Raw genomic sequence first — 16,160 nt, 5'->3', positions numbered from 1 at the left:
AAGAAATTACACAACACTCAATCATTTCAACGAATTTACCGAGTTCATATAAGAAAATCAGTCAATTTAAATAAATTCATTAGGCCCTAATCTACTGTATGTATTTCACATGACTGCGCAGGTGTGCATCCATAGGTGTGCCCACCAACTTGGGAGCCAGGCCAACCCACTGGGGAGCCAGGCCCAGCCAATCAAATGAGTTTTTCCCCACAAAAATGGCTTTATTAAATAGAAATACTCCTCAGTTTCATCAGCTGTCCGGATGACTGTCCTCAGATGATCCCACAGGTGAAGAAGCCGGATGTGGTCCTGGGCTCGCGTGATTACACTTGCAGTTGTGAGGCCGGTTCGACGTACTGCCAAATTCTCAAAAACTACATTGGAGGTGGCTTATGGTAGAGAAATTAATATTCAAATCTCAGGCAACAGCTCTGGGGAACATTCCTGCAGTCATCATGCCAATTTCCTGCTCCTTCAAAACTTGAGACATCTGTGGCATTGTGTTACGTGACAAAACTGCACACTATTGAGTTGCCTGTTATTGTCCCCAGCACAAGGTGTAATGATCATGCTGTTTAATCAGCTTCTTGATATGCCAGAGAAATGCTCACTAACACTGACGTAAACAAATCTGTGCACAGAATTTGAGAGAAATATGATTTTTGTGCATATGAAAAATATTTATTTCAGCTCATGAAACATGGGCCCAACACTTTACATGTTGTGCTTATATTTTTGTTCAGTATACTCTACCATATGATCGCTGGAGACAACTGTGTATCCAATCATATGGCAGCAAACTGAAGCCTACATATCACCTTTTTCACAATGAAGTTTATTAAATGCTGGCCTTATAACTTGCAGATATGAAATGTGGAGACTCAAGCTATAGGCTTCTGTAGCCATAAGCAAATGACAGTATAGCGCCAAACCTACCGAGTTGATTAATGATTTCTAGAATGTTTTAATTATATGCCTGTACTTTTTCACATCATTTTTATAACATTGTTCAATATAAGCCACTATTGGTAGCCACCGTCAGTTAAACCAACATACATTTATAACTGTCAGTATAATGTTAGTTTCCTTACATTTTGCATCATTCCATTACATGGTTCATTTACCGTTCTTTCCTCTGTCACGTTTGTGTGGTTGTTCCTAAGGATCGCTAGCAATAGTGGACCATATCAGGTATTACAAGTTGGAACATGAATAATTATGGTACGCAAACCACACGTAGCAGATTGGCGCATGGTTCATGACGACTGGAAAGTTGTCATCACAGTTTCATGATTAGTGAGGATTATTAGGTTACATTTATAGGACTACCGGTCAACCTATTGTACACTTTTCTACCCTTCCAGGATTTCTTGGATTGAACAACTGAATATGGCAACTTTCAAGATGAATCAAACCACTGCTCTCCAAACCTGTTTGTGTATAATTTCTAAATACTGAATGAAACAAAAATAGAACTGTTTGGCCATAATGACCATTTTTATGTTTGGAGGAAGAAGGGGGAGGCCTGCAAGCCAAAGAACACCATCCTATCATGATCGTCGTTGGAAGCATACTATTATATACATATATATATATACAGACCGAAGCGCAGCGTGATCTGTATTCCACATCTTATTTATTGAAGTAAGAGAACCGAACAAAATAAATAAATAATAATAATAATAAACGTGACGTACTGGCGTGCTCACAGGCAGCTACATAAAAACAAGATCCCACAAAACACAGTGGGGAAAATGGTTGCCTAAATATGATCCCCAATCAGAGACAACGATAAACAGCTGCCTTTGATTGGGAACCATACCAGGCCAACATAGAAATCAACAACCTAGATAGAAACACCCCGACCCAACCAAAATAGAGAATAAAAAGGCTCTCTATGGTCAGGGTGTGACACATCGCAACCGTGAAGAACGGGGGTGGCAGCATCATGTTGTGGGGGTGCATTTCTGCAGGAGGGACTGGTGCACTTCACAAATAGATGGGATCATGAGGTAGGGAAATTATGTGGATATATTGAAGCAACATCTCAAGACATCAGTCAGGAAGTTAAAGCTTAGTTGCAAATGGGTCTTCCAAATGAACAATGACCCCAAGCATACTTCCAAAGTTGTGGCAAAATGGCTTAAGGACAACAAAGTCCTAAGGTGTATGAAATCTTCCGACTTCAGCTGTACTGCATGTAATCACATCCGGACTGGTGTGATGCTTTTATCTTTTGATCTGGTGTACAGATCTACATTTTTATCATTGAGGAAATAATGCATACTATTACTACTGTATGAGTGTTATAGTTTATACAGCTACTACTGTGACAGGGTAAGTTTTACACCACTTTTCTAAACACGACTGATAAAAGCATAGCTTTTAGAATGTTTAAATCTCACCTTAGTGTATATGACATATACAGTACAGTAGGGTATTACTATAAACATATACAGTACAGTAGGGTATTACTATAAACATATACAGTACAGTAGGGTATTACTATAAACATATACAGTACAGTAGTACTATAAACATATACAGGTTGTTGCATTGTATGCTAACCATTGTTTGACCATCGTTTTTTATGATTCAAAATGTGTTAAAGGCATACGTTACTACTATAAGATTTACGTATTGTAATTGACCCCATTACCTTTCAAACAATTTTAGGAATTTGGTCAACCATTTTTGGTAAACGATAGGTATTTTAAAAATCTACCTCCATCTTTTCCTGTCTTCCCTGGTGTTGCATGTTGTTGTTTTTTTACCACTAGCCTAATAACTAGTCTAACCTAGCCCTGGACCAATGCCTTGCCTAACCTATGCTAGCTCTGGGCCAATGCCTAGCCTAGCCTTCCACTAACACGTCCTACCCGACTTAAGTAATACAGGCACGAGAGGATGTTCAGATTGTCCGGTCTTGTCCTCTGGTAACACATCCATTTATCTTTTGGTCATGTTTTTGTGTTTTGTTTTCCTCTATTCCATTTATATCCTCCTAACCCCCTCTCATGTTCTCCTGTCATTCCCTGCATGTGGTTGTTAGATCAACTGGTCCCCCCACTCCCTCCCTCTTGTCTGCCCCCCTGTATAGCCTACATACAAGATCAGATGTTTGACCCATTTTACTGTGTTAGGCTTTTTTGTTGCTATGTGTACCCAAGTCTACTGTGTGCATGTGTGTGTTAGAGAGAGTAGTAGAGAGAGAGACTGAAAGAGAGAAACAAACAGAGAAGGTAAGTGCCTCTCAGGTAAGGCTAGCATACCTTGATGGTAAAACCATCTACTGTATAATGTTTTCCATACACATGAAAATGATGGTGACCGTAAAGTGCTATGACCAGCAGTACTTTGAATAGTATTACTAAATATCATCCCCATCACCATCATCATCTCCGAATCAGAAAACGTTTATTGTCCTAAGAGAAGAAAATCTTGCCTCCCCCATAATCACTACCACCAACACCATCAAATTAACACTACAGCTGAAACTCTCAGAATACGGTTTGCAACTGCACATGGGACAAAGATTGTACTGTTTGGAGAAATGTCCTCTAGTCTGATGAAACAAAAATAGAACTGTTTTGTCATATTGACCATCGTTATGCTTGGAGGAAAACGGGGGAGGCTTGCAAGCCGAAGAACACCATCTCAACCGTGAACCACGGGGGTGGCAGCATCATGTTGTGGGGTGCTTTGCTGCAGGAGGGACTGGTGCACTTCACAAAATAGATGGCATCATGAGGTAGGAAAATTATGTGGATATATTGAAGCAACAATACAAGAGATCAGTCAGGAAGTTAAAGATTGGTCGCAAATGGGTGTTCCAAATGAACAATGACCCCCAAGCATACTTCCAAAGTTGTGGCAAAATGGCTTAAGGACAACAAAGTCAAGGTATTGGAGTGGCCATCACAAAGCCCTAACCTCAATCCTATAGACAATTTGTTGGCAAAACTGAAAAAGCATGTGTGAGCAAGGAGGCTTACAAACTTGACTCAGTTACACAAGCTCTGTCAGGAGGAATGGGACAAAATTCACCCAACTTATTGTGGGAAGCTTGTGGAAGGCTACCTGAAACGTTTGACCCAAGTTAAACAATTTAAAGGCAATGCTACCAAATACTAATTGAGTGTATGTAAACTTCTGACCCTCTGGGAATGTGATGAAAGAAATAAAAGCTGAAATCAATAATTCTCTCTACTATTATTCTGACATTTCACATTCTTGTATTTTGCTAAGGTGTATGTAAACTTCCGACTTCAATTGTTTATTATATACACTGAAGAAATAAAATGTTCTTAAATGCATCTTCCTCAGCTCTTAAGGTTCCTTGGAGAACTCTTGCCAGTTAGCTGTGGGGTCCTTGACGTGGCATCTACAGGTCTTCGGAATTCTTAAAGGTTCTTGAAATGTATGGAAGCCTGCAGATGTGGCCCTTTCATAGCACATAGCACATAGCACATGCAAAGAGATAAATTAACACCCAGAGTTGAACCGAAACCACACCTATCTTTGTCATATTTCCCAGCATGCTTTATTGCAGTTGATTTTTTTAGAATTGTTTGCTTCAACATCTATGTTTTTGCATGCTGTCACGCCCTGACCTTAGAGAGCTTTTCATGTCTCTATTTTGGTTTGGTCAGGGTGTAATTTGGGTGGGCATTCTATGTTTCCTTTTCTATGTTTTTGTATTTCTTTGTTTTGGCCGGGTATGGTTCTCAATCAGGGACAGCTGTCTATCGGTGTCTCTGATTGGGAACCATACTTAGGTAGCCTTTTCCCACATGGTTTTTGTGGGTAGTTATTTTCTGTTTAGTGTTTTCTGCACCTGACAGGACGGTTTCGTTTCTCTCTGTTATTTTGGTATAGTGTTCGGTTACAATAAAAAGGCATGAACACTTACCACGCTGCGCTTTGGTCCGATTCCTCTTCTTCAGACGACGACTCCCGTTACACATGCACATTGATTGATTCATTAACCTTATGCTACTCAATTTTTTCTAAACTATTCTAATCTGTTACTTGAATTTATTGGACTCATTACTGAAATGTTTGTTCCAGTTTAGATGTTTAAAGTATTCTCATAACTTAGTCTTCCCAACGCTGGCAGTCATTCTGAATGCCACTTGCGGTTGAATAAAAATACCAAATGTTGGATATCCCCACACTGGCTGGATTCCAATAGGAACTACACATCACTTTGCAAGCTATCATAATGTGACTTGCAGGTGTAGTATGGAGTTTCAGGCCACTGTATTAGTGTAATAATAGGCCCTCAATAAAAGGCCTCATGAAATATTTTTGTCTTAAGAATGACATTTTAATGACAACATATTTACTTAGGATCGCATTTGGTGAAGGCCACAACGATGAAACTGAATGAATGCATCAACTATTTCTCCGTCACTAGCAAACACAGTCATGGGTGGTATTGGTAACTCTAAAATTCACTCAAAAGGCACTCTGGGAAATGTGCAAATAAGGCTTATAACCATACAGCAGGGCTATTCAATTCCGGCCCTGGAGGGACAAAACAGTTCTGGTTTATATGGTTTTTCAAAGAGCAATCACATGTATGGTTCTTCAGAAGCCCTAAAATGGTTCCCCTATAGCAGTGGTTCCCAAATGTTTTATAGTCCCGTACCCCTTCAAACATTACCTCCAGCTGCATACCTCCTCTAGGACCAGGGTCAGCGCACTCTCAAATGTTGTTTTTTGTTGTCATCATTGTAAGCCTGCCACACACACACACTATATACGATGCATTTATTAAACATAAGAGTTTGAGTTTTTGTCACAAAAAGTGACAAAGTGACAAAGAGCAAAGACCAAGGCACAAATAATAAAAAATAATAATCAATAATTTAGCTCTTTATTTAACCATCTTACATATAAAACCTTACTTGTTCATCGTAAATTGTGAATATCTCACCCCTGGTTAATGAGAAGGGTGTGCTTGAAAGGGATGCACATAACTCTGCAACGTTGGGTTCTATTGGAGAGAGTCTCAGTCTTAAAGCATTTTCCACACAGAGTCTGTACCTGTGTTTAGTTTTCATGCTAGTGAGGGCCGAGAATCCACTCTCACATAGGTACATGGTTGCAATGGGCATCAGTGTCATAACAGCGCGATTTGTCGAAGCAGGATACTCTTGAGTGCAGCCCAATCCAGAAATCTGGCAGTGGCTTCTGGTTAAATACAATTTTCACAGAACCGCTTGTTGCAATTTCTGATGAGGCTCTCTTGTTCAGATATTGGTAAGTGGACTAGAGGCAGGGCATGAAAGGGATAAAGAATCCAGTTGTATGTGTCCTCCGTTTCAGAAAAGTACCTGCGTAATTACGCACCCAACTCACTCAGGTGCTTCACTATATCACATTTGACATTGCCCGTAAGCTTGAGTTCATTTGCACACAAAAAATCATACAATGATGGAAAGACCTGTGTGTTGCCCTTGTTAATGCAGACAGAGAAGAGCTCCAACTTCTTATTCACAGCCTCAATTTTGCCTTGCACATTGAATATAATTGCAGAGAGTCGTCTGCGTAGAGGTGGATCAGAGAATCACCAGCAGCAAGAGCGACATCGTTCGATATATACAGAGACAAGAGTCGGCCTGAGAATTGAACCCTGTGGCACCCCCATAGAGACTGCCAGAGGTCCGGACAACAGGCTCTCCGATTTGACGCACTGAACTCTGTCTGATAAGTAGTTGGTGAACAAGGCGAGGCAGTCATTTGAGAAACCAAGGCTGTTGAGTCTGCCGATAAGAATGTGGTGATTGACAGAGTCGAAAGCCTTGGACAGGTCGATGAATACGGCTGCACAGTAATGGCGGTTATGATATCGTTTCGTACCTTTAGCGTGGCTGAGGTGCACCCATGACCAGCTCGGAAACCAGATTGCATAGCTGTTTGTTTTAATTACCTGATGATAATATGTGCCATTTACCAGATGCTTTTATCCAACGCGAGTGACATTACAGTGGAGTACATACATTTTTAGTTGGTGTCTGTGATCCCTGTGGGAATTGAACAAATGACTCTGGCATTGCTAACAACACAGTCTTACCAACTGAGCCACACAGGACCACTGCAACCATATATGGTTAAATTACTATTGTTATAAACTGGATGTTGTCGTTTAGTTTTAGTACATATAGGGCGACTAATACAGTTTGAAATTAAGTCTGCCTGTTTGGTTATCTCAAATGAACCCTTCGGAGGGTGCTTCTACACCTGCATTGCTTGCTGTTTGGGGTTTTAGGCTGGGTTTTCTGTACAGCACTTTGAGATAACAGCTGATGTGCGAAGGGCTTTGTAAATAACTTTGATTTGATTCATTCAGTTTGAGGTCTTGTTGGAATGTCTCTGACTGATTGTACTCATGTTGTACCGTCTGATTTTATCGATGGTTAATAAATAAGTACCTGTTTTTAGCACCCATGTCGTATAATAAATGTACTTATAAGGTATTATGAAGAGGATCTCACAGGAAGTATTGATATTTACTCAGTTACCAATCATACAATGCTTTAAACAGTAGCACCATAATAGTGGTAGTGGTATTATAAGGAGTATACCTGGTATCTGGCTAATTGGAGGGTGATTGTAGGGTGTTTTTGACATTTTTGCATTCGCAGAACTCTTTAAAAGTAGGGGGTTAATTACATGACTGAATGGGGAGTATTGGCTCCCCATTGCTGTTACCTTGAAATGAAGTGTTAAAATAGAACGCTATCTCAAGCACTTTGGGCTTTAGGGATTTCCACTGTATGATTAATATAGTAGTTGTAAGGGTCCAAATGGTGGCCAATACATAATGTACAATAGGGCTGTCAGTCCTTTCACTTTGTGGGAATTGTTATTTCAACATGACATATTTTCAAATAATCTGGCTAGTTATTGGAACATAAATTGGGACCACAATGAATCATGCTGGGCCACAAACAGACTCAATGACACATGTTTCAGGCCCTTTATGTTGAACATTCAGTATGAAGGGGCCCCATCCTGATTTTGAAACCCATTCAGTGCACTCTGAGATACATGGATATTTATAATTCATCCGTTTAATCCTTTTACGACGATATTCTCTGTTTCCCCGTCACTTTCTTTTGTGTCCTCTCCACCTTTCTTTTACTCCCCTTTACTCTGTGTCCTCTCCACCTTTCTTTTACTCCCCTTTACCCTGTGTCCTCTCCACCTTTCTTTTACTCCCCTTTACTCTGTGTCCTCTCCACCTTTCTTTTACTCCCCTTTACCCTGTGTCCTCTCCACCTTTCTTTTACTCCCCTTTACTCTGTGTCCTCTCCACCTTTCTTTTACTCCCCTTTTCTCTGTGTCCTCTCCACCTTTCTTTTACTCCCCTTTACTCTGTGTCCTCTCCACCTTTCTTTTACTCCCCTTTACTCTGTGTCCTCTCCACCTTCATTTTACTCCCCTTTACTCTGTGTCCTCTCCACCTTTTTTTACTCCCCTTTACTCTGTGTCCTCTCCACCTTTCTTTTACTCCCCTTTACTCTGTGTCCTTCCCACCTTTCTTTTACTCCCCTTTTCTCTGTGTCCTCTCCACCTTTATTTTGCTCCCCTTTACTCTGTGTCCTCTCCACCTTCATTTTACTCCCCTTTACTCTGTGTCCTCTCCACCTTTTTTTTACTCCCCTTTACTCTGTGTCCTCTCCACCTTTCTTTTACTCCCCTTTACTCTGTGTCCTTTCCACCTTTCTTTTACTCCCCTTTACTCTGTGTCCTCTCCACCTTTCTTTTACTCCCCTTTCTCTGTGTCCTCTCCACCTTTCTTTTACTCCCCTTTAGTCTGTGTCCTCTCCACCTTTCTTTTACTCCCCTTTTCTCTGTGTCCTCTCCACCTTTCTTTTACTCCCCTTTACTCTGTGTCCTCTCCACCTTTCTTTTACTCCCCTTTACTCTGTGTCCTCTCCACCTTTCTTTTACTCCCCTTTAGTCTGTGTCCTCTCCACCTTTCTTTTACTCCCCTTTTCTCTGTGTCCTCTCCACCTTTCTTTTACTCCCCTTTAGTCTGTGTCCTCTCCACCTTTCTTTTACTCCCCTTTACTCTGTCCTCTCCACCTTTCTTTTACTCCCCTTTACTCTGTGTCCTCTCCACCTTTCTTTTACTCCCCTTTACTCTGTGTCCTCTCCACCTTTCTTTTACTCCCCTTTACTCTGTGTCCTCTCCACCTTTCTTTTACTCCCCTTTACTCCGTGTCCGTGCTGCGCCAATGAAACAGTAGTCGTCTGTATTCTCATTCCAGCCAGGTCTCCTCCCGCTTTCCTCCATTCCACTGCTTTTCCTTGGGCTGTCATGCCGATGACCGTTATGATTGTCAGATTGAGTATCCCTCAGTGCTCGGTCCAGTTTGACCCTGCAGTCACCCTTAAGGTCAGCATTATCCCACTTAGGAGTCTAGTCCAGTTTAATAATCTGGCCTCATCTCATCTGATCGAGCAATGCCCTGCAGTGTCCTGTAGGGGCTGACAAACTGTTGAACAATACACCATCTGTTTTTCTAGCGCTGTTGTTTGTATATGACTGTAAACCTTCTCTCCTTCCTCTTTCTTTTCTCCTTTACTGTCCCCCTATCTTCAACTTTCTCTTTGCCTTCTGTCTGTTGGTCTTTCCCCTGCTCTCTCTGTCCCTCCAATCTCTGTTTCTCTCTGTTCCTCTCCTCCAGTACTGCGCATTCGTCTCCCTTCTGTTCATCCTCATCTCCATCTCCACCTTCTGCATGGAGACGCACGAGGCCTTCAACACCATCTACAACAAGACGGAGAATGTGACGGAGGGAAACGTGACGCGCGAGGTGATCGTCTACGAGGTGGTGACCGATAGCTGGCTTACGTACGTGGAGGGCATGTGCGTCATCTGGTTCACCATTGAGGTGATGGCACGCGTGGTCTTCTGCCCGGATAAGGTCGAGTTCTTCAGGAGCACCCTCAACATCATCGACTTCATTGCCATTATGCCCTTCTACCTGGAGGTGGGGCTGAGCGGCCTGTCCTCCAAAGCCGCCAAGGACGTTTTGGGGTTCCTGCGTGTGGTCCGCTTTGTGCGCATCCTGCGTATCTTCAAGCTGACCCGCCACTTTGTGGGACTTCGCGTCCTGGGCCACACGCTCCGCGCCAGCACCAATGAGTTCCTCCTGCTCATCATCTTCCTTGCTCTCGGAGTGCTCATCTTCGCAACCATGATCTACTATGCCGAGCGCATCGGCGCAGACCCCGACGACCCTACGGCTGCCAAACACACAAACTTCAAGAACATCCCCATTGGCTTCTGGTGGGCTGTGGTCACCATGACCACTCTGGGCTACGGGGACATGTACCCCGAGACGTGGTCGGGGATGCTGGTGGGTGCGCTGTGCGCCCTGGCGGGGGTGTTGACCATCGCCATGCCTGTGCCCGTCATTGTCAACAACTTTGGCATGTACTACTCACTGGCCATGGCTAAGCAGAAGCTGCCCAAGAAAAAGGGCAAGCACATCCCCCGGCCCACCATGCCAGGCTCGCCCAACTACTGCAAGCCCGACGCCCTCGCCCTGGCCACTGCCTCACCCCATAGGATCCTGGGTAATGTACTCGGCGAGGTGATCTGGTCCGGAGGCCTTGACTGCCCCCTCGCTCAAGAGGAGATCACAGAGATCAACCGAGGTGAGACATTTCTATTTTTAATCCTCAGCCCCATATTTTAAGACACAGACTGCAAGTTAACAAAATTGCTTCGACCTTGACTCATAAGATTGGTATGAGTTTGTAAACACAACATGGAGCTTCGCTGAGCATCTGGGCACACCACCACTGGCCTCCAACAAGGGCGTAGAACTCAAATTACCCCGGCAAAATATTATATTTTTGGCAAAGATGTTGTCAAATTGTACAGTTTAGTGTCAATAGATTCAATCAAACTTGGGACAGGGATTTTCACAGTTTGTGGGTGACTCTGATAGGGATGGGGGGGGGGGGATCTGATTCTGAATCTGCCCTTGAGAGAGGGGGGCTGATTCTGAATCTGCCCTTGAGAGAGGGGGGCTGATTCTGAATCTGCCTTTGAGAGAGGGGGGCTGATTCTGAATCTGCCCTTGAGAGATAGCTAACCCATCAGAACTCATAGGTAATTTATGATCAACTGGTGAGTCCACTTTTGCCGACAGGCCTCCATCTGTCTGCATTAAACAAACACATTACTTTAAAATCTCATTTGAATCTCTTCACAACAGCCTAATATACATACATTTGGTTCAATGGTTTGGTTTAAATGTTAGACAAAAAATTGTAGAAAAACTGAATTGAAATATTTAGTACGTAATATGTGCAGTACTTCCTATTTCATTTGGCATGATTGTGTATGACCTATGAACCCAATATCCACACACGACAATATGGCACCTGTTGTGTATTTTGTTGAGAAATCAACAGTGAGTCTGCAGTTATAGTATTTTATTGCATCAGCACCTATAGTACCCCACCACTTTCTCTCTATCTTTCACACTCTCTTTTATAAGAGTTTTGTTGTAGGTTGTCAGTAAGTTTATGAGCAGGAAGTCATGGGAGAAGATTTGACAGCTGTGTCTGAGCATATACGCACCAGCCGCCCTGTAGCATCAACTCGCACCCCGAACCACCACTTCTATCACTACGTCCAGTGTTTAGTTTACCATGCTGTCTTGTAGCATCAACTCGCACCCCGAACCACCACTTCTATCACTACGTCCAGTGTTTAGTTTACCATGCTGTCTTGTAGCATCAACTCGCACCCCGAACCACCACTTCTATCACTACGTCCAGTGTTTAGTTTACCATGCTGTCTTGTAGCATCAACTCGCACCCCGAACCACCACTTCTATCACTACATCCAGTGTTTAGTTGCTGTCTTGCCAAGCCAGGATAGACATGAACTTTGACACATTGGCAATTATCAATTACATATCATAGTAGAATGTATATGTGGGTGTTTTAGAAAACACATTAGCTTAAGATGGTACTCGGCCCTGAGCTCTAAACTTCATAGAGCCACAGGAGGTTGGCGGCACCTTAATTGTGGAGGACGGGCTCGTGGTAATAGCTGGAGCGGAATAGGTGGAATGGTATCAAATACAGCAAACACATGGTTTCCATGGTTTCCATGTGTTTGATGCCATTGCATTTGCTCCGTTCCAGCCATTATTATGAGCCGTCCCCCCTCAGCAATATCATGTGCATTTAGCCTCCATTTGAAACGACTGCTCTTCACTAATGCCATTTACTTTATCACACACAGTGAAAAGATCATTTATGTTTAAGTCCTAATAAAATAGTCTATTGCATTGTGTTTTTGTTTAGTAGGACACCATAGTTTGGGATTAGATTTGGCCCAGTTGGAGGCTATTTTACTGAATCTGTCTCTGATTATGTATCTCATCTGCAGTATTCAATTGTGATCAGTAGCTTGTAGTAACACCTCTCCCTATTCCTTTGACTATTTTCTTACACACTTTTTTCCAGTGATGGGAGACTGGGGATTCATGATTTTTGAATTGGTGGGCCAAGGTGCCATAACAAAACCTCAGATATAGCAGCCAATCAAAGCCCCTAAGCTCACAACAGCAAGCTCTCTGATTGGATCAATTTAATCATCAAGTAAGCAACTGCTCCCCTCGGGCTATGTTCCAATACCCATACTAACATACTATGTAGAATGAAGCAATGTAATGGGCATGCATCCTAAGTGGTATGCTAGTGTGGATATGGAAACACAGCCCAGTTTGGCCTCAGTCTCCCATCACAACCTTCATCATCTACTATCCAGATACCTCACTTCACTCCTACTCTCCTATTCCTTCCTTCTCCTTTACTCTCTCCTTCTCCCTTGCTCTTCCCTCCCCTATTTCCCCATCTCCCCTTCTTTTCCAAAAGAGTCCAAGCAGAACGGCGGCGCGGCCACTGCGGTCCTGGTGAAAGAGGACTGCCCCACCATTGACCAGGTGCTGAGTCCGGAGCGAGAGGGCGCCCGAACAACACGGGAACGCTACCAGCAGGACCGTGCTTGCTTCCTGCTCAACACCAGGGAATTCCGTGCCACAGATGGGAATGTGCGGAAAGGTATGTCCCTCAGCGGACGGAACTGTAAACACACACCACGTAGTCAACAGAGCTACACATAAGATGCCATAAGGCACAGGAACTAATACAGATACTCCCCATATAGAAGATGCCAACAGAGAAGGTGCACAAGACACAAATACATACACACTAATTATGTATACATGATCAAATACAGCATATATGGGAACGGATTTGTGGTTCATTAGAGAGAACACACAGGCAGACACAAGCAACGGCCAACAGCATCATGGGAAGAGACATGACTGTGTTTGCGTGACAGGGAGGAACTCTATGTTCTGACAGGACACAACAACGCCCTACCTACACCAACACCTTTACTCTTCCGCTCTATGTTTCCACTTATTCACCTCCATACTGTCCTTGTTTTCATCCACTTGGTAACCGCCTTTTCTTTCCTCCTATCTGTATTTTCCGTCCCCCTTTCACGGCCTCAAATTGTCATCCTCCATTTTGTCCTTGTATTTCTTTCGCTCTCCTCGCCATCTCTCACTCTCGTTGTTTCTCTCTATCTCTGTCTCTTGGACCCAGACAGTTGACCGTGCATTCATTTACCTCTCGTCACTTCTGTTTCATGCTCTCCCTCTCCCTCTCGTCTCCCCTCCGCCTCCTTTTTTGGCTTTGACTCCCACTTCATGCTCTCCCTCTCCCTCTCGTCTCCCCTCCGCCTCCTTGTTTGGCTTTGACTCCCACTTCATGCTCTCCCTCTCCCTCTCGTCTCCCCTCCGCCTCCTTGTTTGGCTTTGACTCCCACTTCATGCTCTCCCTCTCCCTCTCGTCTCCCCTCCGCCTCCTTGTTTGGCTTTGACTCCCACTTCATGCTCTCCCTCTCCCTCTCCCTCTCGTCTCCCCTCCGCCTCCTTGTTTGGCTTTGACTCCCACTTCATGCTCTCCCTCTCCCTCTCCCTCTCGTCTCCCCTCCGCCTCCTTGTTTGGCTTTGACTCCCACTTCATGCTCTCCCTCTCCCTCTCGTCTCCCCTCCGCCTCCTTGTTTGGCTTTGACTCCCACTTCATGCTCTCCCTCTCCCTCTCGTCTCCCCTCCGCCTCCTTGTTTGGCTTTGACTCCCACTTCATGCTCTCCCTCTCCCTCTCGTCTCCCCTCCGCCTCCTTGTTTGGCTTTGACTCCCACTTCATGCTCCCCCCACCCTCTCTCTTTGGCCCCCATTCTTTTCCCCCTTCATTTTCTTCTTTCTCTCCAAAACACACCTTATTTACCCCTGTTTACCCCATGTATACTCTTGTGCTCATTCTGAAATCCAACACCGCATTCCATTTCTTTATCGCTGCAACAATTTTTTTTTTACCACCTACAACCACCACCACCAAACCTGCATCAAACACTTCTCCTTTACACTCCTCCCAAATCCTCAACATCCCTGTTGACACTAAACTACAGGCACCAGCCCTGTCAGCCGGCCCAGACTCCCCTTTGGCTGAAGAATGGTATAAGCTGGAAGGGTCTCTGCTACAGCAGGACCTCAATGCAAACTCCACCTCCAAAACTATAGGCCAAGAGGTAACACCTTAAAATCACAGGTAACCAAAATGGAACCCTGTTTTTTCATCATTTTTTTTAACTTAATCCGTCAGCCAAACATTTAATGTTCTGTCAGCTCCATTACATTGATTGTTGGCAGTTGCCACTCAAACATACCACCCACAGACACACTTGGACACAGAACGCACTCACAGATACACTAGATGACTGCAAATCACAATTATTACCCACTGTGTTCACTGTGTTGTGTTTGTACAGTACGTTTGGTAGAGTTTCAATATCGCCCATGAATTGCATTCTGTGTGAATGTAAGTGAGTTTGAAGAGTGGAATCAACAGATAGGTAGGGAAGAAACATCACCAAGCTATTGAGCTAAGGTTGGGTAAAACTGTCTTTCGAATATCAAAGCCAATTGCATTCTATTGCTCAGAGTATCATCCAATCAGAATAATCTATTATTCAGAATAACCTGATCTTTTTTATTGTTAACTAAACCTCTGCCTGATGCGCCACAATTACATCATATGAAGTATGAACTCAATGAAATTCTTATAATAACTGGTCATATATTGTACATACACCAACCATTTGTCCATACATGTACAAAGAGTAACAAAAGTCATGTTTTGAAACAACGATCTACGTTGTGTTTTCCGTATTTAATGCAGGGTATCAGGAACAGCGGGTCACACGTTGTCTAATGTGCTCTGTGTTGTTGTCACTCTCTTCAGGTTGTATCATTTCACACATTTGTATGTTGACTTATTCCTCCTTACACTTTACACTGTGTCTCTGTCCTACTCCGAATCAAATCAAACGTTTTATTGCCATCTGACTGTTTGTGTTGCTGTTGTCTGTGGCTTTTACTATGTTATTTCTTTGTGTCACTGGTGCCCTCTCTACCCAGCTGACATTCACCCTGACAGACAACAAAAGACACATCGCTCTTTGGAGAAATCTCCCTTTGCATTGGCCGAAATGTTCAGTCTCAAATATTTCTATCATGGTACGACATGTACATATTCCTGCTATGCGTGCATAATGGATGCTTTTTAATACGATGATGAACAGTGGCCATCTTTCAACGGTCAAAGGTCAGTGGGGTCAGCAGAGCCTCCGAGGTACAGGACTAGAACAACATTTTCAGTCATATTATCATATATCTGTAGTGTAGTGACCTGAGTAGTTCAAAAGCAATACAGTAAAAGCTGCACCTAGTGACTGAAACACTGATTGGCTCTGACATCACACTGCCAGGCAGACAATATTTGTATTTATTTTATTTATTTAACCTGTATTTAACTAGGCAAGTCAGATAACAACAAATTCTTATTTACAATGATGGCCAAACACGAACGACGCTGGCCCAATTGTGCGCCGCCCTATGGGAGTCCCAATCACGGCCGGATGTGATACAGCCTGGATTCAAATCAGAGACTGTAGTGACACCTCTTGCACTGAGATGCAGTGCTTTAGACAACTGTGCGACTCGGGACTATGACTGTCCGATTGACTGACAACTTGCTAACTA

At 43.4% G+C, this 16,160-nt stretch overlaps 1 protein-coding gene across 1 annotated transcript in view; it reads left to right on the top strand.

The window, feature by feature from the left end:
• The window catches only part of LOC112224085 (potassium voltage-gated channel subfamily C member 1-like), a gene marked incomplete at its 5' end in the record, with an annotated part of 46,353 nt that overhangs the window by 18,304 nt on the left and 11,889 nt on the right, over positions 1-16,160 (top strand). The window contains 2 exons of the mRNA XM_024387383.2: positions 9,705-10,680; positions 12,922-13,107. Coding sequence (XP_024243151.1) covers positions 9,705-10,680; positions 12,922-13,107 — 1,162 coding nt within the window. The remainder of the gene's footprint in view (positions 1-9,704; positions 10,681-12,921; positions 13,108-16,160) is intronic.

Source organism: Oncorhynchus tshawytscha, linkage group LG25, assembly GCF_018296145.1.
Source record: "Oncorhynchus tshawytscha isolate Ot180627B linkage group LG25, Otsh_v2.0, whole genome shotgun sequence".
Taxonomy (NCBI): domain Eukaryota; kingdom Metazoa; phylum Chordata; class Actinopteri; order Salmoniformes; family Salmonidae; genus Oncorhynchus; species Oncorhynchus tshawytscha.
Note: the sequence above shows the minus strand (reverse complement) of the source record. Positions and strands in the feature narration are given on the sequence as shown.